Source organism: Staurois parvus, unplaced genomic scaffold (assembly GCF_062004578.1).
Source record: "Staurois parvus isolate SC_StPar_1 unplaced genomic scaffold, SC_StPar_1.0 ptg000422l, whole genome shotgun sequence".
Lineage (NCBI taxonomy): Eukaryota > Metazoa > Chordata > Amphibia > Anura > Ranidae > Staurois > Staurois parvus.
In genome coordinates, this window is record NW_028318218.1 from 8812032 (window position 1) to 8839303 (window position 27272).

A 27272-nucleotide genomic window follows, 5' to 3' on the forward strand; every position below is an offset into this window, starting at 1 on the left:
AATAAAGAGCCCGTCTGTTTTTAAAGTTTTGAAGTCCACTTGTGGTTTAATTGTTATACTGCACCAACCCTTCATCCAGCCTCTAAATTATTGCATTTGTTATTTTGAAAAGCCAGTATAAAGGGAATGTAGTGGTGAAAAAGGCACTTGTGGGTTTGATTAGTCATTTTTGGCATAATTCTCTGTGGTCTACATCAGGGCTTGAAAAAGCCGCTTGCACGCTCGCCAAATGCGAGGGGAAATCCTTGTGTGGCGAGCAGTCGCGTCCCGAGGCAGGTGCGGGGGTGCGGTCCGCACACGGCCACTCCCAGTACGATGTGAATGGACAGTGGCCCTTTCTCACTGAGCTCGCCCCACCCCGCCCTGCTGTCAGAGGGGAGAGGAGGGGAAGGTACAGCTCACCGTCGCCTCCAGGACAGCCTGCGCTAGCAGTGAAGCCCTTGGTGTGCCTTGGTAGGGAGTAGAGGAGCCCACACTTCTTCCGGGAGTGCCGGGACCCGCCCCCTCCCCACTGATCCCTCCATCTATTTACCTGCTGCTAATCCGGAGCCCTCATCACCACACACAGCGACATGTCTGAGCTCCAGAGGAGAGGCCCGGGGGAGCCTTAGCACGACAACAGCAGTAACAGGGTGTCAGCGGACAGGGCATGGGATTGGGGGCAGGTCACCTGCCTGCATGGAGTGTCCTGGGCCTGACTTAGTGCAGGTGAGAGGGGCTCTGACAGGGGCGCTGCCTTCATCTCTGTGGGGTAACTCTTGGCTTCTGTGGTCTGGCCTCACAGCATACATTGATTTCCACACTGGAATTCAGCCATTCCAACTCTGCTCCTATTATTCTGAAGTTTGTAAACTGATTTTGCAAAGATCTCCACACATTTAGGGTAGGTTCACACTATCTCATTGCTCTGAAAAGTGATCCATGGTGGATTGCTTTTCAGAGTGTGGCTAAGCTGCCCCTGTCAGAGGTTCAAGTGATTTTAAATGCAATTTTATTTTGAATAAGAAAAAAAACCAAACATGTCTATACTTACCTGCTGTGTGCAGTGGTTTTGCACAGAGCAGCCCCGATCCTCCTCTTCTTGGGTCCCCCGCCTGCGCTCCTGGCCCCTCCCTCCTCTGACTGTCCCCAGAGCAAGCAGCTTGCTATGGGGCACACAAGCCGCTGCTCTGCATATCAATTCACATGCAGAGCCGCAGCTCGTCACCGCCCCTCTCTCTCCTTATTGGCTGTAATTGCACCCTATTGCTATTAAGCTATTGCTGATATGTTTAAATTGACATAATAAAGCTATGTTATAATTGCAGTTTTTTTATATTTTGGCCTCTTTATTCTAAAGAAAAATGTAATTTCATAAGCTTTAAGGGAGTGTGGTTGGGGCAGGGCTGGGGGTGAGGTTGGGGGACAGGGTAGGGGTGGAGGCGGACCTGGGCAAGGTTGGGTGGGGCAACTGGTGGAGAGTAAGATTTGTGCCTGGCTAGTAGGTCTAGACTCGAAATTGTAAGCCCTGGTCTACATAATTGAAAGTGTGGCAAGGGTGTGCCATTTGCCTACATAGTTTGTGCTAAATGCTGTCCCTCTTTCTTTAGTCACAAAGCTGGGGTGGTCAATATAAAATTGTTAGACAGTATCCTCTTACCTGGAGAGCATTCCAGTAACATATGACATGGAAAGTGTCTAGAGAAATAAAAAAAAAATCATCATGTAAGATGACATAATACAATATTGGATCGAGAATGTATTGGGTTTGGTTGATTTATTATAGACTGTGCAGTTTGCAAAATGCAGTTGTACAATGCAGGAGCAGTTACTCCAGAGCTTAGTAAATGAGCAGAAGCTCTGATAACTTCAATCATCCACTGTGCAAGCAAAATTGCTTTTTTTATTGCTTGTGATTGGGTATTCTTTGCAAAGTGAAGCTTTACCTCATTTACTAAGCTTTGGATCAACTGCACTTTGCAATGTGGGAAGTCTATTTGTCTTTAGTATATCAACCCCATTGTATTGCTTAAGACTGAGTGATGGGTTTTGTCTACAGCAGCAACAGACAAGCCTTGGATAATTTACCTATGCTACTCTAATAAAATGAAACCTTTGTAAGCTACAAGCAAAACCATGTAGTCCAAGTTTGACAATGATGATTGGTTCAGTGCTGCACTTGGAATGAGTCACATGTTCCACCATAGCTGGAAGTATCAAGTATTTCCCTTGTCTCCCAACGCTGGCTGATAATGCCATGTTCAATCTTGAGAGCCCATGTACATGTGGTGTTTGATTTTTACATAGGATCTCGTCAACAGCAGGATCCTACATAAAATATTGTCCATACACTGTACACAGCTGTGTATTTACCATGAGGCAAACAAGGCGTTTGCCTAGGGCAGCAATGTTTAGGAGGGCAGCACGGAAGAAGGGACCTGGTGAACAGCGACGGACCTGGTGAGTCACGCAGGGCTGCCATCTGAGGGGTACCATCGGTACTCCTGTAGGTGGCCCAGACAGAAGGAAGATCGGTGTGGTGGGGGAGAGCAGTTGCAGAACGATGCCCTGTGTATCTTTCCATCAAGAAGCTGAAAGCCAGTTTCTCCCCCTCTCCCTCCCGCCAGCTTTCTGCTGCTGGAGGGAGAGACAAACTTGGCAGGATTGAGGGTGTGCCCTGGTTTTCCTGATTGGCTGCTGAGCTCCTTCCCCCACCCGCACTCAGAGCTGGGACCAGGGGAAAGCCTGGAGCAGGGATAGGAGAAGTGGGGGAGAGGAAAGAGTCAGGAGGAGGTGAGCTGTGTTGTGTTCTCTGGGCTCTCCCTCCTGTCGTCCATGCAGCACATGAGACATGATCACTGATAGATCGTATGGGACTACACACACACTATGATTACCACCACCTACCCACATTTCCTACTGCCTGGAGATGAGCAGCCCTTGGAGGAGGTAGGGGCAGTAATCATACTGTGTGTGTGTTTACAGCCCAAATACGATCTATCTATGTGCTGCGTTGACGACAGGAGAGAGAGCCCAGAGAATACAACACAAATCACCTCTTCCTGGCTCTTTCCTTTCCACTTTTTCTAGTTAGTGTAATGTGGATTTGGGGAAGGGGGGTGGTATTTGCTAGGGGGAGTGGGGGGAATATGTGCTAGTAGGAGAGAGAGAGAGAGGGGGGGGGGGAGAGAGAGGGGGGAGAGAGAGAGGGTGGGAGGGAAAGAGGGAGGGGGGTTGAGATAGAGAGAAAATCATATATACACACACTCATTGAACTCTCTTGCTCTCTCATTGGGGGGGGGGCACAATTTTTGTGTTGCCTAGGGCAGCACAAAATCTAAATACACCACTAACTGTACACATCACATTTGTGTTAATGTTTACACCAGGGGTAGGCAACTTAAGATAGGCGGAGACCTACCTGAACAACATGGGAGAAGTCAAAGAACAAAGAGTACTTCTGTGTCACATTCACGTGCATTGCCCAGCAATCATGGGTTTGAATCAGGTGGTTAGGAGGAAACATATCGCATCCTCACCATGTGTCAAACACACACTTGGATCGCTTTTCAGAGGAGCAGAACTGCCTGCTGCACTTGTGAATGAGCCCTTGCATTTTGGACATTTGAGTTGCGTTTCTTTTTTTTACAGAGAAGGCATTGGCTTATGCAGCACTTGCTCCCTACTACAGCTCCAACTTTACAAGTAGTCCCTCTGCCTTGCACTCCATTTGATGCTCTGGGATGGTGGGTCAGCAAGCACAGACCAAGATCTACCAGTCACCCGGCCGCGATCTACTGGTTGCTGATCCCCAGTTTACATGCATATAGTGTATACTCTACTGGCACTATTGATAGGATGTGGGTGGCTCCTGCTGTCTGGTGTCCCTCACTGCTAAGAGGAAGGTCACTCTAATAGAGTACATTTGCCTTGAAAAATAAATTCCATATGCAGAACTGTGGATGCAGATTTTTCATAGTTTTTTTTTACGCAGCTGAACACAGCTCTAGATTATGGAGCTTTGCACACCTGTGCACATGAACCCATAGAATACAATGCTGCTGTGTTCAACTCAGTAGAAATTAAAGATGTGAACGCAGCAGGGGCGGCCTGACCATTTTGAAACTTGGGCACTGCCCGAGGGCCCGGGGTCAGTAGGGGGGCCCCATGAGATGCCCCTGGTACCTTTTTCATAGGCTTTTTTGAGTTTGGCCAAGGACACAGCGGCCCCATGATCCCCTATTGCCCGGGGGCCCCATGAGTTGTCAGCCCGCCCTGGAACGCAGTGTATTGTACGACCACCACAACCAGTGTTTGTGTACCCCACTGACTTGACAACAGTTCGCAGCTTCAGCCATGGCTCTAAAACAAAAAACACTTATCTCAAGACTTTATGAGGTCAATTCACTAAAGTTTACCGCATGCAATAACACTGTCACATAACTCATTTGCATAAATGATTGCATGCAGTAACAATATGTCCAATTCACAAAAAAAAAAAAGAAGAAATAATTCTGTGGTATTTAATGCAAAATTTAAAATGTGTTGGTAAGTACCGTAAAAAAACACGAAAACATGCAGTAAGCTGTTAAGTCCAATTCACAAACACAACAGAAAGTTAAAAAAGATGCAATATTTATCACCAGGGTTTTTCTGGCGGTATCGCATGCAGTATTTTTTCAGATGCAGCGAGGGGGTCACCCTCAACCCCTAGGGGTCTGGTATGGATATTAAAGGGAACTGCAGACCATTTGTTTTTTTAAATCAGTGTGGGGTCCCCCCCAGATCCATACCAGACCAAAAATCCCTTTGGATTGTGAGGGGACCTGCCCGCCATTTTTTCTTACTGGTGACCCACATGAGTGTAAACTCTGGGGTATGTAACCACACTCACTTGAGCTAAGGATGCCTCTCAGATGAGTAGGGACACAATGTCAATATTGCTAAACAGGTCTAGTTGAATGTGAATGACTGCTACAAATTTAAAAGCCTTTACTATACAAACAGTATATAATTACATGTGTATTGCAGGATATCCCCTTTACAGTGTATGTACATATATATGCATATTCAGCTCTCGCACCCTGTATGTTGGTTGGTTTTACTATTAGTCTGATTAGAGAACTGTTCTTTTATGGTCTCGGCACTTACAAAGATACACAGCAGAATGAGGTTCCACGGGAAATACCTCCTGCAAAAAAAATAAAATGTACAATGAGATAAACTTTATAGCAAGTACTGTATCAGGACGAGGCAATGTAATATCAGAACTCAGACTTCAGTCATTGGATGTCAGTAAATATACAATAAGAAAGAATTTCTGGTGCACAGAGGTAAGTTATTGCAAATTAGTAGTACAGGAAATAAACAGGATATCAGATGTACACAAGGCACATAACGTATGACTCCATATTGGGACAAGCGTGGGAACTTAACACTGTTATAAATATCATATAATGTCCATGAATATACCATAACCAAGTCTTTATAGAGTCTCTGGGACACTAAGTGTAAATTAGCGTGAATTAGTGACAGCCATCCTAAAGAGCAAAGCCGACTCTGCATGCAAAGACAAGAAAGAAGAAAACAGGAGGCGCCAATCTAAGTGCAGTAGTAACATTAAATACAGCATTTACTACTGCACTTAGATTGGCGCCTCCTGTTTTCTTCTTGTCATTGGATGTCAGTAAACTAATGTTTGATCTCTATGGATTATTACTAAATTTAAGGCCTCACACAATAGGGGAGATTTACTAAAACTGGGGCACTCAGAATCTGGTGTAGGTGTGTATGGTAGCCAATCAGCTTCAACTTCCGCTTGTTCAATTAAGCTTTAGCAATAAAACCTGGAAGCTGTTTGGTTTCTATGCAGAGTTGCACCAGATTTTGTATTTTACGATTTTAGTAAATAACCCCCAATGTGTTCAGAGACACACACCCACAAGATTGTCAGATTGGAACCAATGGCTATGTCTGTGCAGGCGCTGCATCACAAAAGGCATTAGCAGGACTGTCTGCATGGAACACTGGTGTACCCTGTGTGGCCAATAATGTCTCTTTGTATGGGCATGGGCAAATGTCCATTTATTTTTTTCAGGTACTTATATAGCGCTGTCAATTTACGCAGCACTTTACATATATATTATACATTCACATCAGTCCCTAACCCTCAAGGGGTGTACAATCTAAGGTCCCTAACTTACATTCATATATTAGGGCCAACTTAGACAGGATCCAATTAACCTACCAGCATGTCTTTAGAGTGTGGGAGGAAACTGGAGCACCTGGAGGAAACCCACGCAAGCACAGGGAGAACATGCAAACTCCATGCAGGAGGCGCCATGGTCAGGAATCAAACCCATGACCCAATTATTGCAAGGCAGACATGATAACCACTAAGCCACTGTGCCAACCGCCATTTGAAAGAACTTTGCTTTATCTGCATTGTTTGTAATGTATACATACACTATTCAGTACCCACATGAATGATCATTGCCTGGTGCCCAATGGGTGATCACAAATGGGATCTCAAACATCTTTGAGGATAAAGTTATCAGCCAAAGTGTCTGTTCATGTCTGTTCAAGCTGAGGAATAGAAAGACCGTGCAGTGACAAGATTATTAGTAAATGGGTGACTGCCATCTTTAAAAGACACTGCAGCCATCCAGGGCAAAGTGAGAGTACCTATAACAAGCGCCACCTCCGCTGACCCATTAATTCCCCAGTGATCCCCACCTACTGCCTCTGTGCTCACTTCTGTTTCAAGTCTGCTTCAAATCTTCGATTGAACATGTATTGCTACTGTATGAAAATCACAAAGTTGCCCTTTTAACGACAGATAATATCAATGAGCTGGGTCTCACCTTGGTCCGCTGCAGCAGGCCAGAACCAAGTATGTTGTGAAGAAAACAATGCTGTCAAAGCAAAACCAACAGGAGGTTAGTTGTAGGGATGCCTTTTCATATATTTAAGACCAAGGAAACCATTTTTTAATATAACGAGGGTACTTTTTTACCCTGAACGGGTAAGTTCACTTTTCCACAAAAAAATTAATGTGTAAGCTAACTGCACATATCTTGGCTACCTCCCTGGACCCCAATGCACATAGTGGTCGTGATGTCTTGTGCTGCCAGTGTACTGGTCCATAAACTGCACACCACAATACACAGCCCTGAAGTGAGTATCCATCATAATGCTCGAATTGGCAATCAGCATGACCATGTGACCACACTGAGCGATAAGATGTGCTTCATTCCTGTGTAGAAGAAGAAGCCTCAGATGCACTTCCCATTGGTCAGCACGGTCACGTTGCTGCACTGACCACTACGCATTTGCCATTGTGAGCATTATTGTGGATACTCATCATATTGTGTACTGTGGTGTATGGACTGCTACACTGGCAACACAGGGAATCACAGCTGCTATGTGCAGCAGGGTCTGGAGGGGTGACCAGCATATTTGGAGATATTTCACCTTTTAACCCTTTAAAGTATAACCAAGCCAAAATTTTTTCCATTTAGGAGTGAAGAAAGTTTTTTTTTTTTTGTGTCTCTTTGCATAATTTCCCTTTACTTTCTGTCTTGTAAACAAAATGGGAAGTGAGAGGAAATCTCTCCAAATCAATGCAGTTGATACAGTTGTCACCGTAACAAGTATCCCCATTGTAAGATTTCCCATGTATTCCTGTTCTGGTGACAATTCACAATTTTGCATTTTCCCTCGTTTTTAGTCCTATTGACAACGGGCACCAAAACAAACAGAGAGTGAATCCCCCTAATAGGAGACATAGGACTGAGGACAGATACCACCTGAGATGGCCATGTGTGAGTCTCTTCCAAAGGAAAAATGGGGGGAAGAGTGAAAACACACCAACAGTCAGCTAAGCGTGTCTGACTAGCAACATCAAAAGGATCAAATGAGTCCAGCAAATAGAAGACGATTGCCAAAAAGATGAATATGAGGGCCTACTTACAGTGGCGTGTCATATTCATACATGTAATAGCATGGACAAACTGCACCTAAAGTACACAGAGAGATTAGGCTTCTGAGCATTGGGGTATTTTATTTTTAAATTCTGTATGCTTTAGATTAGGTGTGCTTAATGCCCCCATACTGATGAATGGTGGATGTGTAAAAAGTACATATAGAGCGCTTACATACATTTGGGTGTGCAAAGCTGCCCTGTTTTGAAGGGAATACCCTAAACTCTTGTTTCTCTACTTCTGAATTTCGCATAGAACATAACAAAGAGTCCTGAAACTATCGTCTGATGCTGATGATTTCCTGCTAATAGGGCTTCATCTACACTTGTCGTGGTGTTCACCGCCCCTCTGAAAAGCGATCTTCAGTTGATCATTTTACAGAGGGCACTTGACAGATGGCTGAGAGGTGATATTTGGCCTACTCACCACCTGTTTTAACCCTTGAAAGACTGCAGCATCATTCTGCACTTGCTTGCATTACACAGGGCATTTTACAGTCACATGAATGGGCCACATCTGTCAATGGTACTGGCCTTTGAATGCCAAGATAACAAAAGCATCACAGCAGTAGCATGTGTCCTGTATCATGTCATACACCTTGTCCAGCTGCCATGTTAGGTCAATCTGGGAAGTTGAGGTTCAGTGTAAAGTAAAAGCAAATGTAAATGAAGCTTAGGTCATTTGGTGTTGGTTGAAAATTTCAGCCTAAGGTACTGGGCTCTGGAAACAGGCCTTTTTTTAATGAGGCATAAACATATTATATATATATGTATATATATATATACAGTCATGGCCGAAATTGTTGGCACCCTTGATATTTTTCCAGGAAATCATGTATTTCTCACGAAACGTATTGCATTAACACATGTTTTGCTATACACATGTTTATTCCCTTTGTGTGTATTGGGACAAAACAAAAAAAGGGAGGAAAGAAAGCAAATTCGACATAATGTCACACAAACCTCCAAAAATGGGCTGGACAAAAGTATTGGCACCCTTTCACAACTGCGGATAAATAAGAATGTTACAAGCATGTGATGCTCCTGTAAACTCACCTGGGGCAAGTAACAGGTGTGGGCAATATAGAAATCACACCTGAAAGCAGATAAAAAGGAGAGACGTTCACTTAACCTTTGCATTGTGTGTCTGTCTGTGCCACACTAAGCATGGACAACAGAAAGAGGAGACGAGAACTGTCTGAGGACCTGAGAACCAAAATTGTGGCAAAATATCAACAATCTCAAGGTTACAAGTCCATCTCCAGAGAACTAGATTTGCCTTTGTCCACAGTGCGCAACATTATCAAGAAGTTTGCAACCCATGGCACTGTAGCTAATCTCCCTGGTCGTGGACGGATGAGGAAAATTGATGAAAGATTGCAACGCAGAATAGTCCGGATGGTGGATAAGCAGCCCCAAACATGTTCCAAAGACATTCAAGCTGTCCTGCAGGCTCAGGGAGCATCAGTGTCAGCGCGAACTATCCGTCGACATTTAAATGAAATGAAACGCTATGGCAGGAGACCCAGGAGGACCCCACTGCTGACACAGAGACATAAAAAAGCAAGACTACAGTTTGCCAAAATGTACTTGAGTAAGCCAAAAGCCTTCTGGGAAAACGTCTTGTGGACAGATGAGACCAAGATAGAGCTTTTCGGTAAAGCACATCATTCTACTGTTTACCGAAAACGGAATGAGGCCTACAAAGAACAAAACACAGTACCTACGGTAAAATATGGTGGAGGTTCAATGATGTTTTGGGGTTGTTTTGCTGCCTCTGGCACTGGGTGCCTTGACTGTGTGCAAGGCATCATGAAATCTGAGGATTACCAAAGGATTTTGGGTCGCACTGTAGGGCCCAGTGTCAGAAAGCTGGGTTTGCGTCCAAGATCCTGGGTCTTCCAGCAGGACAATGACCCCAAACATACGTCAAAAAGCACTCAGAAATGGATGGCAAAGAAGCGCTGGAGAGTTCTGAAGTGGCCAGCAATGAGCCCAGATCTAAATCCCATTGAACACCTGTGGAGAGATCTTAAAATTGCTGTTGGGAAAAGGTGTCCTTCCAATAAGAGAGACCTGGAGCTGTTTGCAAAGGAAGAGTGGTCCAAAATTCCGGGTGAGAGGTGTCAGAAGCTTATTGATGGTTATAGGAAGCGACTGATTTCAGTTATGTTTTCCAAAGGGTGTGCAACCAAATATTAAGTTAAGGGTGCCAATACTTTTGTCCAGCCCATTTTTGGGGTTTTGTGTGACATTATGTCATATTTGCTTTTCTGCCTCTGTTTTATATTTGTTCCAATACATACAAAGGGAATAAACATGTGTATAGCAAAACATGTGTTAATGCAATACCTTTTTTGTGTGAAATACTTGATTTTCAGGAAAAATATCAAGGGTGCCAACAATTTCGGCCATGACTGTATATATATATATATATATATATATATATATATATATATGAAAAAGAGCCTAGAGCTCCATCCGCTGAATATAAAAGCCATAAAATATGCATACACAATATTTTCTATTTACCTGATTATATAACAGATAAATATTTTATTTTATTTTGTTTGTTTATTAACTCATCAGAAATAAAGAAATACATAAAAACACAAATGTGAATGGGCCCTGATATCTGAAAACACAATAAAGAAGGTAAAGTAGCTGTAAAAAAAATGATGGTACCTAAATATATAAATACTCACTAGGAAGCCCAATACCAGCCTGGGTTTGCCTGGACATATTCTTTAACTGGATCACTGAAAGGCAAATGACAGGTTTTTATTTCTCGTGTGATATTACTGCTGCCAGATACAGTTCAGACCACATACAAACTGTCTGTTTTAGTGTATTAATAAAAAACAGTGAAATCTGTGAAATACAAAATACCATTGGAATATGAAACTATTAACTTTGCAGTGCAGTAATGTATATTCTGTGTACAGCAGCTAGGAATAGTACCCCATAATTAGCATGATTGGGAAAAACAGTATCCCATCATTGGTATGACTGGGAGGAATAGTACACCATCATTGGTATTAGTGGAAGGAATAGTGCCCCATCATTGGTATTAGTGGGAGGAATAGTGCCCCATCATTGGTATTAGTGAGAGGAATAGTGCTCCATCAATGGTATTAATGGGAGGAATATTGCCACACCACTGGTATGAGTGGAGAGTATTAGTGGGAGGAATAGTACTTCAACAGTGGTATCAATGGGAGGAATATTGCCCCATCATTGGTATGACTAGGAGGAATAGTGCCCCATCATGGGTATTAGTTGGAGGAATAGTGCCCTATCATTGGTATTAGTGGGAGGAATAGTGTCCTATCATTGGTATTAGTGGGAAGAATAGTACTCCAATGGTATCAATGGGAGAAATATTGTCCCACCATTGGTATGACTGGGGAGGAACAGTGCCCCATCATTGGTATTAGTGGTAGGAATAGTACTCCATCAATGATATCAATGGGAAGAATAGTGCCCCATCATTGGTATTAGTGGTAGGAATAGTACTCCATCAATGATATCAATGGGAAGAATAGTGCCCCATCATTGGTATGACTGGGAGAAATAGTGCCCCATTATTGGTATTAATAGGAGGAATAGTACCCAATCAATGGTGTGAGTGGGAAGAATAGAACCCCATAAATGGTATCAATAGGAGGAGTAGTGCCCCATCAGTGGAATGAGTGGGAGGACTAGGGCCCAATCATTTTTATTAGTGGGATGAATAGTACCCTATCATTGGTATCAATGGAAGGAATAGTGCCCTACCACTGATATGAATGAGAGGAATAGTGCCCCATCATTGGTATGAGTGGGAAGAATAGTACCCCAATGGTATCAATAGGAGGAGTAGTGCCCCATCATTTGTATAAGTGGGAGGAATAGGGCCCCATCACTGGTATTAGTGGGAGGAATAGCATCTCATCATTGGCATGAGTGGTAAGAATAGTACCCCATCAATGGAAGGAATAGTGTCCTATCATTGGTATCAGTGGGAGGACTAGTGCCCCATTGTTGGTATCAGCTGAAGGAATAATGCCCTATTATAGGTGTCAGTGGGAGGACTAGTGCCTCATTGTTGGTATTATTCAGAGGAATAGTGCCCCACCACTGGTATGAGTGGGAGGAACAGTACTCTATCATTAGTATTAGTGGGAGGAATAGTACCCCATCATTGGTATCAATGGGAGGAATAGTGCCCCATCAAAGGTATCAGTGGGAGCAAAAATGCCCTCTCATTAATATGAGTAGGAAGAATAGTACCCCTTCAATGGTATTAATGGAAGGAATAGTGCCCCACCACTTGTATGAGTTGGAAGAATAATACCCTATTGATGGTATGAGTGGCGGGAATTATTCCCCATTGTTGGTGCCAGTAAGAGTAATAGTATCTTATATTGCCCCAAGGGTTTGATAAAGGCAAGCAAAGGACAGCTGTTTGGAGACTACTGGTCTAGATCGTAAAGAGAACTGCCATCATGCACTTTTAACCTGTTTTCCACACGGATTATTCAGATAAGTGAAAATGTACTTAGTGAATTGTGTTGTCATGTACAATATGAATTCTTGTGTCAAATCCTGTTGATAATAGATATTAAGGAATAACTCACCAGAAGGTAAAGAGTGCCACAATGGAGACAGTGACTAAAAGCTGAAGTGAAAGGATTGAATAGACCTGGAAAAGAGAAAATATGAAGAGTATTGCAGACAGTAGAAATGTCCCTTTTATCGTCAGTGATATCACTCTCCGGAGAGAACAATGTCTTTCTGTTCTCACAGCTCAGCTCTTGGTACTCGCTCGCACTGATCTGAAATATTTACAGTATAAAGGCATTTACACTTGTCTTACATTATAGTGGCCTGACACTCCCACGTACCTTTCGAATAAATGACCTGCGCACTCGGTCATCCTCCCAGCTCATTGATGTCAGCATCTCGGTGTCTCCAGAATAGGCTCCACTACCGTAGCCGGGGCTGTTCCCTGCAACAGAGAAGGCTGGTCAGCAGCCCACTGGTGGTATGCAGAGGGAGGGGATAAATCTTCTGGAGGGTAAGTGGTTAATTTATTAGTCATTTACGTAAAGTCCATCTAAATCTATTAGTTCATATAACACCAACATTTCCACAGGTTGACAGTGCTCCTCTCCAAGGATGACTACTTTGCTTCTTCATAGATACAGTAGAGCAGTGATCATAGCTACCATTAGGCTGGCCATATACTATACAATCTGAGTGTACAATTTTCTTTAGCATTACTAAAGCTGGCCATAGATGGATTAAATATCAGCCAGTTTACAAGTGACTAGCCGAGATTCCATCCATCTATGGGCAGGCTGGTTGTACTGACATCGATCCATCAACCGACTTCAGTACAACCAGCCTGTCAGCTTTTTCCCAAATGATCACTATCGGTGGCTATAGCCACTAGCAGTGATCATTGTATTCTTCTGGCCGGGAAGGCTCCCTGCCAACAGAATACAAGAGTGCTGCAGGAGGGATTCCCCCATTAACACTGACTGTATTGATAATGGAAACAAGCATTTTTTTTTTCTGGCAACCTGTGGCTGCAGGAAAGAAAATTGCATAATGTATGACCTGCCTAAAACTGTCATATGAGGACAAACCTAAGAGTTCTATTCAATTAGTAACATGTTAGGTAGGCTCTTGCACCACAAAGTTGATGGCAGATTTAAAGGAGATTGTACAATTAAACTGTATAGTGCAGAGGTCTCCAAACTTTCTAAACAAAGGGTCAGTTTACTGTCCTTCGAACTTCGAGGAGGCCAAGTTGGAGTAAAAAATGCCCTGGTGTCCATGGAAGTAAGCAATACCCCATCATTGGTGTCAGTGGGAGGAATAGTGCCCTACTGTTGGTATCAGCTGAAGGAATAGTGCCCCATCATTGGTGTCAGTGGGAGGAATAGTGCCCCATCATTGGTGTCAGTGCGAGGAATAGTGCCCCATCATTGGTGTCAGTGCGAGGAATAGTGCCCCATCATTGATGTCAGTGGGAAGAATAGTGCCCCACCATTGGTGTCAGTGGGAGGAATAATGCCCTATCATTAGTATTAGTGGGAGAAGTAGTGTCCTATCATTGGTGTCAGTGGGAGGAATAGTGCCCTATCATTGGTGTCAGTGGGAGGAATAGTGCCCCATCATTGGTATCACTGGGAGGAATAGTGCTCCATCATTGATGTTAGTGGGAAGAATAGTGCCCCACCATTGGTGTCAGTGGGAATAATAGTGCCCTATCATTGGTATCAGTGGGAAGAATAGTGTCCTATCATTGGTGTCAGTGGGAGGAATATTGCCCTATCATTGGTGTCAGTGCCCTATCATTGATATCAGTGGGAGAAATAGCGTCCTATTGTTGGTATCAGTTGAAGGAATAATGCCCTATTATAGGTGTCAGTGGGAGGAATAGTGCCCCATTGTTAGTGTCAATGGAGGGAATAGTGCCCCATCATTGGTGTCAGTGGGAGAAATCGTACCCCATTATTGGTGTCAGTGGGAGAAATCGTACCCCATTATTGGTGTCAGTGGGCGGAATTGTGCTCCATAATTGGGGTCAGTGGTAGGAATAGTGCACTCTTTTCTGTATAATTGACAGGAATTATGCTCTATTATTGGTGTCAGTGGGAGGAATAGTGCCCTGAGGACTGGCTAAAGCCAAGCAGAGGGCCACATTCGACCCTGGGCCGCAGTTTGGAGACCACTGGTATAGTGTATGGCCAGCCTTAGACAGGAAGCGTATTACTAGTCAGACCATTGAGTAGAGATGAAAAATAAAATTGAATACAGGCAGAACACATCTAGTGATTGGTAATCTGTAATATATTGTTTTTAGGTTTTGAGTTTATATATGCTTTAAGCATTCTAAGGCTCTATTGCATGGGAGATCACACATGCTACACTTTTCAGTGGCACAAATCTGTGGTTTCCAGCGGTTGGAATTGACAGATGTGTGCAAGTAGTTTGGCTGCTGAGCCCATCCATGCAATGACAGCCACAGCTATTCATGACTGTTCACACAGCCAGGGATTACCTGTGTTGATCATAGCTGGATAAAATCATCAACAATATAAATTATATTTATTACTCATCGTGTTTTATTATTCTGATACAGACTTTTTAATATCCAATGTGAAAGATGTTGATATTTTACTATCTACTGCTGGGTAAGAGCTCAACTGTTATCTGTGCTGGTGAAACCCATCATAAAGCTTACCTGCATCTTCTTGTGTCCAGCTGGGGTATACGTTGGATGGAGAGGTGTGAAGATAATTGGCCTTCTTTCCGTCTTCTGCCGTGGCCTCCTCATAAGAAGGGGGTGCAGAGGGATGGACGGTGTTATTTCCATTCCCCCCTCCATTCTCCGCACTTTTGTTACTAACAGTGACCTATAAAAAACATAATATACAACGTAGATAAGAAAGAAGTAATAATTTAATTCATTCATTTCCTTCATTCAGAAAATACCTGTAGAAATGTTTAAAACCCCTGCAAAAAATGTACTGATCCTAATTTAAAACTGTGATGTTATTTTGCATCAATACCCTCACAATATGATCTGAGTGCACCTTATACATACCCATCCTGTATTGCCCTATCCTTGTCATATACACTATCTTAGTCCGTAGGGTTCAATATTGAGTTGGCCCGCCCTTTGCAGCTATAACAGCTTCAACTCTTCTGGGAAGGCTGTCCACAAGGTGTAGGAGTGTGTCTATGGGAATGTTTGATCATTCTTCCAGAAGTGCATTTGTGAGGTCAGGCACTGATGTCGGACGAGAAGGCCTGGCTCACAGTCTCCGCTCTAATTCATCCCAAAGGTGTTCTATCGGGTTGAGGTCAGGACTCTGTGCAGGCCAGTCAAGTTCCTCCACCCCAAACTCACTCATCCATGTCTTTATGGACCTTGCTTTGTGCACTGGTGCAGTCATGTTGGAGCAGGAAGGAGCCATCCCCAAACTGTTCCCACAAAGTTGGGAGCATGAAACTGTCCAAAATGTTATGGTATGCAGACGCCTTAAGAGTTCCCTTTACTGGAACTAGGGGGCCAAGCCCAAGTCCTGAAAATTAACCCCACACCGTAATCCCCCCTCCACCAAACTTTACACTTGGCACAATACAGTCAGGCAAGTACTGTTCTCCTGGCAACTGCCAGACCCGTCCATCGGGTTGCCAGACAGAGAAGTGTGATTGGTCACTCCAGAGAACACATCCCCACTGCTCTAGAGTCCAGTGGCAGCGTGCTTTACACCACTGCATCCGACGCTTTGCATTGCACTTGGTGATGTAAGGCTTGGATGCAGCTGCTTGGCCATGGAAACTCATTCCATGAAGCTCTCTACACACTGTTGTGCTAATCTGAAGGCCACATGAAGTTTGGAGGTCTTTAGCTATTGACTCTGCAGACAGTTGGTGACTTCTGCGCACTGTGCGCTTCAGCATGCCCTGACCCTGCTTTGTCATTTTACGTGGCCTACCACTTCATGGCTGAATTGCTGCTGTTCCCAGCTGCTTCCACTTTGTTATAAAACCACTAACAGTTGACTGTGGAATATTTAGTAGCAAGGAAATTTCACTTATGGACTTATAGCACAGGTGGCAACCTATCACGGTACCACGCTTCAATTCACTGAGCTCCTGAGAGCGACCCATTCTTTCACAAACGCTTGTAGAAGCAGTCTGCATGCCTAGGTGCTTGATGTTATACACCTGTGGCCATGGAGGTGATTTGAACACATGAATCCAATGATTTGGAGGTTGGTCCCAATACGTTTGGCAATATAGTGTACATTCTTTATGTGCAGTTGCACCCAATTTTCCCAGAGCTTAGTAAATGTGGTAAAGCTTTGCTGATTTCCATCATCCAATCATGTACAAGCAAAGTGCTGTTTTTTTTTCATTTTCCTGGCACCTGACTGGGTATTCTTTATAAAGTGAATCTTTACCCTACTACATATACTAAGGTAAATAAAAGCAACTGCACTTGCAATCCACCCCATAATATCCTTGTCATATATATTGCTGCTTAGTATGCTCAGCATCTGTTCACAAAAGCACCTGTAACCAGGGGCGGACTGACAACTCATGGGGCCCCCCGGGCAGTTGGGGATCATGGGGCCCCTGTGTCCTTACCCAAACTCAAAAAAGCCTATGAAAACGGTACCAGGGGCATCTCATAGGGCCCCTACTGACCCCCGGGCCCTCGGGCAGTGCCCGAGTTTCCAAATGGTCAGTCCGCCCCTGCCTGTAACCTTACAGAGTAAGCATCCACAGCCTTTCTCGGCAGAGCTAGGAGAAGCCTGAGCACATGCTCCCTTAGAGCTGTCTAGAGCATAAATAAATGATAAATTATAATATAATATTATGCATTATAAAAAATATATAAAATACATAATAACATAATTAATTAAATAATACCTCTAAAATCTATTTTACACTACCATTAGCCTTCTCAAAAGTGATCTGTGGTGGGTCTCTCTTCCGAAGGAATTTGACAGGCAGTGAGGAGACCTCTGTTTCAACCCCTACAAACCCGGTGCACAGTTGTGAGGCAGTTGCAACACAGCCCTAGTCAGGTGAATGGATGACATCCAGCTGGCAATAATGCCCCACTGAGCATGACGGGGCGATAATTCTCGGCTTTTGTTCACGTGTGACTGGGGGGGGGGCAGTAAAATTGTGGGTCAAACACCTGTCTTTACTGCTGCTGACATGCAGCTGTTTATAGTTGAACTCCCGCTGCAGCTGTGATACTGTGCTTCTTGGCCACAGCAAAAATTACCAGCATATTGCTTCTGGTGGGCGTTGAACATGACTAATGCAGGTTTATGGGGCCACACCACAACCGCTCCGCAATGTATGCGACTGTGGTGTGGTAGTGTGGCATTTATAGGGTTAAATCAGGTGATGCAGGTGCGACGTATTGCCTCCTCACCGCCTGTCAAATGCCCTCTAAAAAGCGAACCATAGCAGATCACCCTTCAGAGGGCACCGCTCGGTTGAATGAGTCCTTGCAGAGGACATGAAGCAAGGCATCGCAGCCATGGTATGTTTACATCCCTTTCCAATGACTTGCAGTTTAAGTGGGAATGATCGGTTGGGCAGTAAAAAGACCACTCAACCATATGTTTTTACTGACCCCCCCCCCCCCTGTCTGTGCCCTCCACAGAAATATTATTATTATACAGGATTTATTATATATAACACAGAATGCAAGAGTAGATATATAGTAAAATGGTTTTAGCACCTGTCTATTAGATTCTTAAGTAACACAAGATGCGTTCAGTACTGAAGGAGTTTCGAGAATACTACTATTACTACTTTTTAGAGTATTATTGCCTAATTTCCTGAAAAACTGATCAAAACTGTTTTTTTTTTCAGCATGGATGGGACAGTGGAGGGGAGTAAAATTGAAAAGCCCCCTTAAAGGAGAAGTACAGCCAAAGCACATTTGGCTGTACTTTCCTTTTGGATCACAGGAGTGCAGTTCGTTTTGTACTTCTTTGACCTGTTTTCAGCTGACAGTGGGCTAAAGCCTGCTGTGGACTGAAGTCAAGGATCACAACCATATGGTCAGGATCCACCAAGGAGACTGGACCAGCACTTGGCTCAGCCTCCCAGCAAGTAACTGAAGCCCGAGTCAGTTGCTTCTGCTCCCTCCACAGCCAAGCGCTCTGGTGAGTGTTGGGGTGGTGGTGGGGGGCTGAGCAGACAGCAGTGACTGACAGTTACCGCTCTCTGCTCAGAACGGCGAGGAGAACTGAGCAACCTGCAGTGCTTGATCCCTCAGTTCTCACCCTTAGGGCACAGATCGGATGGATGTTGCATCCACCTACGTCAGTATGATTTAAACAAAAAAAAACATACTTCTCTTTTAAACTGATTGCGTTTTCTGTACAAATACAACAGAGATTTTGTTGAAATCATTTTGTGTCTCATGAGTGTGAATCATACTGTGTGGGAGAAGTTCTTCAGTTGTACAGCAATGTGCACAGATAAACATGTTGTGTGGTGAAGCTGCAATAGAAACATACTGTAAGTGTGGAGACCAACCTTCTCATCCAGGGATCTGTGGAACCCTAAGGTTTCTCCAAATTTTTTCAGGGGTTTCTTTAGCAATATGTAAGCTGGTAGATGGTTAGAGAGACAGCTGCTGCCCCAGCCAAAGGGAACAGCTAACCTGTTTTCCTGCACTTTCTCTTGAGCTCTGCCTCTCTTCCTCTGCTGATAATACAAGGGGGGAAGACTCTGCCCAGACACACAATCTGCATTGGAAATAAGGCACAGACAAGCCACAGCATATAATCTCCAGCTGCTTACAAAGAAGGAAGGCGGAGCAGTTCCTCCTTGGAGAGCAAGCCTGCCCGTTGTCTCAGCCTAGTATGGACTCTTACTTGTGCAGGTATGCTGGGGCAGCCATAAACCAAAATTAGAGATTAGGGATGTCACGAAAAGACTGTGCACTTTGTTCTGCCACTCTAAGAGTTTTCAGTAAACCTCTTGAAACTTTGCCATTGCCTGGTCTGAAATTACTAAAGAGGTGTAATGCAAGTAACTGGCACCACATATAGTCTACAGGGTGAGTCAGTAAAGCACATTGGAGTATGAAGACAGCAAATGGTTTCCTGCTGTAGCAGAGGTTTAACAAAGATCCTGTGACAGGTGGGACAGCCTCTTGCAGCGAGAGAGCTGTTGTCGGCACACTCTCCATCTCCCATAGCAATGGGAGCAGATCAGCGCCACAGAGGTTCTCAGCCTGTCCACAGGTATGGAAGAGAAAAAGTTGATGCAGAGCATGTATGGAGCCCGTGCTAGGTGTTTGGTAGGGCCTCATTCCGTTACTGGGTGTTTGGTAACAGAGATACGCTACACAGGTGGAGAGGTCATCAGCTCACCGTGTTTCTCCTGCAACAAATCTCAGTGAAAGTGTACATTGACACGAGGACAAGAGGGCTAATAGGAGGACAGTTTATCGTTCAAGTGTACACGGTGTAAGCCTATCTTCGAGTTGGGGGTTGGGTTATCCCTGAAAGCGGCCTTTGCCTTGTCTCAGGGTATTGATAAGCATGGCACAATAAAGGTACCTCATGGGCAAGGCGAGTGACCCACCCAGAGCCCAAAGAACCTATCCCAGGGTAGGCCTCATATGTGGCCCATAGTTGGCGCCCAACGAGGAGGGGAACACGGAGGAAGTGCCACTCTACCCTACAAATAAACTATATCTTACTGTATGATAAGTAACTACTGACTGTGCCCTCTGATACCAAAGACCTTTTTTGCTATTTGTAATGAGGTATTCTTCCCACTGACTACCAATGCAAGAAGCATTCCAATCGAATCTCCCTGATGAAGCCACGTGACCCGGTGGCGTAACGCGTAGGGGAGGGGATCTGACGTCACAACGCAATACTACTGATCACGGCGAGTACAGACAGTGTGATAAAGTGCACACACTGAGGCTACAAATGCAGCGTGTTTTTTATCTGTTTTATGTGAGTGTGCAGTTTAAAGCATAACAATAAAGCACTTAAATCAAAGGATAAGGCACCATGTAGTTATTCTTTTTCATGGAATCGTGATACACGGAGAGGTGGAGGCAGTACACAGATCCCAGCATAATAAGGAGAGTAATTTCTCATTCATTCACTGAGGCACAGTGTGGCTAGGAAGGAGATGGTAGGAGACCCCCAGAGGAAGAAGGGTGACAGTACAGTCCTTTCCATCTGATCTTGGAAACTTCATCTCAGCATTGAAAATACCATCAGGTCCTTTTTGGACAAAAAGCGATATTTGCCTGACTGAATAGTTTGGCAACAAGTGAGGTGAGCGCATACAAATTTTCTGAGCACAGCAAGAGTGATACTTCACATTCACCTGCACAGCAAGTTTATGTAAAATCACAGAGTGGACGCTAAAGATTGTCTTATATTTAATTGACTTATTATATTTATTCATATGTAATTTGCACTATTTCAGCTATATTTATATTTTGGCATTTTATAGAGTGACACATTTTTATATAATTTATTATCTTTTTACTTGGCACATATTGCATTTTTTTATTTAATATATGATATATTGTGTGTTTATAGATTGGCACAGTATATATACATTCACGGTGGAGCGCGACACATTCTCCCTTTATTTATAAGAAGCATTCCTTCCACTTACCACCAGTGGTCAGAGGCCTTCTCCCACTAATTACCAATCTAACAGAGGCCTTCTCCCACTAGTCACCAATCTAACAGAGGCCTTCTCCCACTAACCACCAGCCTAACAAAGGCCTTCTCCCACTAACCACCAGTCTAAAAGAGGCCTTCTCCCACTAACCATCAGTCTAACAAAGGCCTTCTCCCACTAACCATCAGTCTAACAGAACTTTGCCAAGACGGACTATGGACTCTGGCGGGAACGCAATGTCTCGCTTCTTCCTGTTGCCTCTCTGGAGGTCCCTGGGGTGGGACACTTGGGATAGTTCCATCCCCTACAACTGGGACACTCCTTGGTACTACTTGGACACCTTCAAGTTCATCAGGGAGCAAGGGCTGCAGGGAGTCAAGCCTGACTTGTGGAAGCCAAAGACAATCTACAAGCTCATCCGAGCCAGCGACATTTTGGAGTCGGTTCCAGGCCTGCCTTCAGACACCTGCAAGGTGGTCTGGAGGAATGTTTCTTCCAACATTCTTACCAACAGGCACAAAGACCTGGCATGGATGGCAATCCAAGGGGGGTTGCCTCTCAGGACATTTATGCATGCCAGGAACCTGAGCAGATACAGACACTGCCCCTTCTGCATCATCCATGAGGAAACGTCTTACCACGTTTTCTGGGAGTGCTCATTTGCTCAGGCCCTGTTGGGGGCCCTGGAACCTGAACTCAAGGACTTTGTGCCACAGACAGCCATCACTCACTTTGGGGTGTTGAATGGACTGTTCTGTGGAACTTTCTCTCTGGAGGACATTGACAGCGCCTGGAGGGTGCTGTGTTGCTTTAAGGACGCTTTATGGTGCGCCAGGAAGCGCCTCATCCACCAGCGGGAGAGGATGTCCATTGAGGACTGCCGCAGACTGATCCTCAGTCTGCTCAGAGACTATTCCTTGATGGACTTTAAGGAGGAAGAGGACGTCTGAAGATTTCCCCCTTCCCCCTACTCCCCCTTGCGTGTCTTTGTCTTTTCAATAAAGCTTCGGGCCTGTGTTTCCCCCTCCCCTTCCCCCCCCCCCCCCGCACACCCGATGCCTATTGTGAATCGTGATTTTCAGTTTATCGTTTTTCTGCATGACATAGTGACTAGGAAATGTATATTGTATTAGGATGCTACAGTTTTTGGGGTAAGCGGCGTCATGCAGGACGTGGTGGTCCGGGGGATTCATCCTCCGCGCACATCACGTCAGGCATCATACCGCTGAGCGAATGTATTTATTTCTGAATGTATTTATCGTATGCTTGGAACTGTATTGCAATGTGGTGCGCTGCGTCGCAGTACAGGGTGAGATGTACCCCGATTACACGTAACATGTTGTTTTTGATGCTTCTGCAATAAAAGTATCTTTTCAATCAAAAATCAGTCTAACAGAGGCCTTCTCCCACTAATTACCAATCTAACAGAGGTCTTCTCCCACTAACCATCAGTCTAACAGAGGCCTTCTCCCACTAATTACCAATCTAACAGAGGTCTTCTCCCACTAACCATCAGTCTAACAGAGGTCTTCTCCCACTAATTACCAATCTAACAGAGGTCTTCTCCCACTAACCATCAGTCTAACAGAGGCCTTCTCCCACTAACCATCAGTCTAATAGAGGCCTTCTCCCACTAACCATCAGTCTAACAGAGGCCTTCTCCCACTAATCACCAATCTAATAGAGGCCTTCTCTCACTAACCATCGCACTGATTTTGGTGTGATTAGATGCTGTGAAGGGCAGAGGAGAGATCTAGGGTCTAACAGACCCCAGATTTCTCAGTAAAGAGTACCTGTCACTGCCTGTTGCTATCACAGGGGATATTTATGTTGCCTGTAATAACAATAAACGTGATTTAAAAGAACAAATTAATTAAAGGGACAGTGTAAAAAAAAAATAAAAAAATGTTTTAGAGCATCCTGCCACCCCGTGCTCGCATGCAAAGGTGAATGCACGTGTCAGTCCCACATGCATACGTAAACAGCAATCGCACACCACATGTGAGGTATCACTGTGAACATTAGAACGATGGCAGTAACTCTAGCACCAGACCTCCTGTGTAAATGTAATGTGGTAAACTGTAAAGGCTCTTAAATGTTGCATAATAAAATTTCTGTCATTTGTGGCCATTGCACGGGCGTACGCAATTTTAAAGCATCATATGTTTGGTGTCTATTTACTTGGCATAACATTTATTTATTTATATTTTAGAAAACAATTGGGTATTATATTGTGTTTCTGTGCATTTAAATTAAAAAAGTGTATATTTTTATCCCAAAAAAATTTGCATTTGAAAAACCGCTGCACAAATACAGTGTGACACCCACCATTTTATTCTCTAGGGCCTCTGCTTTAAGAAAATATTTAATGTCTGGGGGGTTCTAAGTAATTTTCTAGTAAAAAAAAAAAAATACTGATTTTTACATGTAAACAAAAAGTGTCAGAAAAGGCTTGGTCTTAAAGTGGATAGTATAAAAATGACTTTATTTTTCCATTATAATTCCTTTTAGACATTTCTTGCACTGCTCCTACCCCAACCCTCATGGGTATAGCTCCTACCCTACTTGAAACTCAAAAGTGACAGCTATTACAGTTTTAAAATGAAAGTTATTAGCTTAGCAGTTAGCAGCACTGGGGTCCCCGGTTCGTATCGCAGTCAGCACACTACCTGCATGGAGTTTGCATGTTCTTCCTGTGTTTTTGTGGGCTTCCGGCCACACTCCAAAGACATTCTGGTAGGTTAATTGACTCCTGTATAAATTGGCCGTTGCGTATATATATATATATATATATATATATAGTATATGCATGTGAGATAGCGCCCTTAAATTGTCAGCTCTTGGGGGCAAAAACTGTAGACTATGTAAATCGCTGTATAAATTGCAAACACTATATAAATACCTGTAATAAATAAAAATAATTATTGTATTTTTATATTTTTTTTACCATCTGCGTGTCTAAAGTATTCATATGTAAAGTTGTTTTACTTTTCTGGCTTTAGCACTTCCTTCAAGATGTCTTATGCCTGGCTGTGGTGGGTGCAGCAGTAAAGGGGTTAAATCCTGCACTATACTGTGCCTTGGCAGAGCGAGCCTGTGCTCCCATTCTGCCTAATTGCCTGCATTGTAATGTGTGTGACGCAGTATTGATAGACTCTGATGCCGGCTGATTTCAGCGTCCTGAAAGTGAACGCACATTACATTATTCATGGCATCACTCCCCTCTTAAGTTACCTGTACGTGGAAGGTGCTGCCTTATGGAATAAATAAAGTCTTGGAATTACCGACCGTCTTTACGCTGACCTGCACTGTGTCCTGGCATTAAATGATTTGATATTTGATGTTACATAACATGTAGGAAATATACATATATATATATAACAGTGCAGGCAGAGGCTTACATAACGTGTTTCTAGGTCATTGATTATTATGGGACAGCTAGCTGTTTAAGATGTATAGATGTGTTTTCCTTGCTGGTTTTCCATTGATGAATAGGATTACCTTTCCTTGGGTCATGCTGGTGATGCTGCGCTGTGCTTGCTCTCAGGTCTCCGGACAGGCACAGGACTGGAAGGGCAGAGATGATGCTTTACATTCCAGTACCATCCAGCAGTCTGCAGGACTGTACCATCCCTCTGCAATCCAGGAGGTGGAGCAGTGTGACTGGGGAGGACATGACGGGGAGACACAAATCACATGCATGCACTGACAATTGCTAGAAAAAACTATGCTTAGAAAGAGTAGTGATGTCATATCTGGGAGTAAGGAAAAAAAATGAAAAGCAACGTAAAATACAGGATATTGAATGAAAAAAAACCCAAAACGTAGTATTTGTATGTGAAACTGCGTTTTTCTAAATAATTTTACATCATTTTTAGTATAGATGCTCATGTTTGTAGATGATTACATTTGCATAACCAGTGAAATGATTGCTGTTTATTAGATGCATAGATGGAGGCATGTTTTGTTATTTGGCTTCCTTATGACAGCAATACGCTTATATGCAGTGGCAGAACTTAAAGTGGAGTTCCACTCACCCTGTCAAAATATAAAAGTCAAAAAATGTAGCTGCTGAATTTTAAAAAAACAGTCACTTACATGTCCCTCGGTCCCGTGGTGTGTCCCCCGCAGCCCGTTTCACCGACCGTCCTGTATTCCAAGAGGCCGGCATCTTCAGTGTTGGCACCCGGCTGTGATAGCTTGCGGCTTCACAGCCGGGTACCCACTGCGCATGCACGAGTACCGCTGCACTTCATGAATGGTCCTGTAGTCTTCTGGGACCTGTCACGTGTCCCAAAAGACTACAGGGAGGGAGGGAAAAAGGACACCTTCCGTTTCCGATCGCCTAGGTGATCGGCCAGGAAGTGGGAGTGGGTACCTGTCAAATTCGGGTACCCGCTCCCCCCCGCTCCCCAAAGGTGCTAATCCTTAACGGGGAGCAGTCCTTAAAGCGGAACTTCCCTTTTGGGTGGTGCTCCGCTTTAACTGTATCTGAGCACCACAAACTGAAAATGCTATTTAATTTATTTTTGATATTCAATGCAACCCCCCCATTCACCCATGTCTCCTTGCTTTATTTCGATGAAGAATCACTTTGAACCCCCCCCCCCCCCCAGTATTTCAAACCATGGCCAACTTGAGTAACAGTAAATGATTCATGTCAAATGTATTTCCTGGAATCCATCTGCCCTTACCTCAGGCAGGTAGGTGAGTGTAGCACCCTCCTAGTTATCTATGGTTAGCTAGAATCCTGATTGTCAGAGAGGAGGGATGAGTAGCAGCCTGGGTGTGATAGGAGGTTAAATTTGGGTAAGGGCTGAGAGGCCCTGCAGGCCAGCCCCTCTGGAATTTCCTAGAGCAGGGGTCTCCAAGCTTTTCAAACAAAGGGACAGTTTACTGTCCTTCAAACTTTAGGAGGGCCAGATTGTGACCAATGGGGGTAGAGAATGTCCGGGGCCCAGCATCAGTGAAAACAAACATGGGGTACTATTCCTCCCATTAATCATTAATCATTGGTATTAATGGGAGGAATAATGCCCCATCATTGGTATCAGTGTAGTGTATAGTGTCCCTTTGTTGATGTTAGTGGGAGGAATAGTACTCTATATTATTGGGAGAAATAGTGCCTCAAGGGCCAGAAAAAGGGTAGCAAAGGGCCACATCCGGTCCTTGGGCTGCAGTTTGGAGACCCCTGCTCTAGAGCTTTGGAGGAAGGTCTAGAGGCAGTGAATGGTTCTGAGCAGTGGCTGGCTTGTACTCTTGAGGGATCCTGGTCAATCCCCAACAGGAGGCTTGGCAAGAGACCAGGATGACCCTTATGGGTAAGGGAGCCTGCTCAGCAGCAGGAGTAAGGGAAGGAGGAAGAGAGAAGTGGAGGTGCAGGAGCCTGGGAGGGAGCCCAGGGCTGGAAGGGGCTTGCCTCCAAGAGTATTGCTGGAGAGGAGGAAAGCTGTGGAGTTCACTGGCCCCCTGAAAGAGGACTACCTGGCAGCAGGGAAGGAGCGGACCAGCTTATAGGCCTGGTAGCAGCCACCAACCCAACAACAGCACAGGGGAAGGACTCAGTGAATACACCTACACCCCCGGGGCCAGAGAAGGGAAAAAGCATTTAGGCAGGAAACCTGACTCGCTCTGCAGCTTGGACTATTGCCCTTCTAGTAGCTACTACTGGATCCCCTGTCCAGGGATTCCTCCATACAGCTGGATTGAGGAGCATCTGTGGTTGGAGAGGTACATTGGGAGATGCTGGCTAGCTCTCCAGAAGCGGATTTCTGTGTAAAGACTTGTAATATAGTTCAGGAAGTTTGTCAACTGTTGCCATTACCCTTGGACATCCCATACACCCCTTACCCCATCCAAGTTCTAAACCCCTAATAAAACTTCAAATCAAAGCTCAAGGACTGTTTTCTGTCTCCTGGTACAAGTCTAAGTGGTAAATGCGTGTGGCCTGGCTGTGCAGGACTATAGGGGGACCCAAAACTCAGCAACTAAGGGGGTAGTGCTACATGTGCTTAGCTAAGACAGCCTCTCTTCAGGAAAGAAAAAAAAATGCCAATGAAGACTTCTGGGATGTAAGACATAATTTTGGCCTAGGTCAGAAACCCAGAAGCAA

General features: G+C 44.3%; 1 protein-coding gene across 1 annotated transcript in view; it reads right to left on the minus strand.

Moving 5' to 3' along the window:
• Nucleotides 1-24817, minus strand: part of FAIM2 (Fas apoptotic inhibitory molecule 2) — a 43274-nt gene extending 18457 nt beyond the window's left edge. Inside the window, exons 1-8 of the mRNA XM_089687307.1 lie at nucleotides 24662-24817; nucleotides 15198-15369; nucleotides 12847-12950; nucleotides 12580-12644; nucleotides 10666-10719; nucleotides 6843-6893; nucleotides 5131-5170; nucleotides 1640-1677 (exon numbers count right to left, since the gene is read on the minus strand). Coding sequence (XP_089543433.1) covers nucleotides 1640-1677; nucleotides 5131-5170; nucleotides 6843-6893; nucleotides 10666-10719; nucleotides 12580-12644; nucleotides 12847-12950; nucleotides 15198-15369; nucleotides 24662-24676 — 539 coding nt within the window. The 5' untranslated portion in view covers nucleotides 24677-24817. The remainder of the gene's footprint in view (nucleotides 1-1639; nucleotides 1678-5130; nucleotides 5171-6842; nucleotides 6894-10665; nucleotides 10720-12579; nucleotides 12645-12846; nucleotides 12951-15197; nucleotides 15370-24661) is intronic.
• Nucleotides 24818-27272: the final 2455 nt, after the last annotated feature.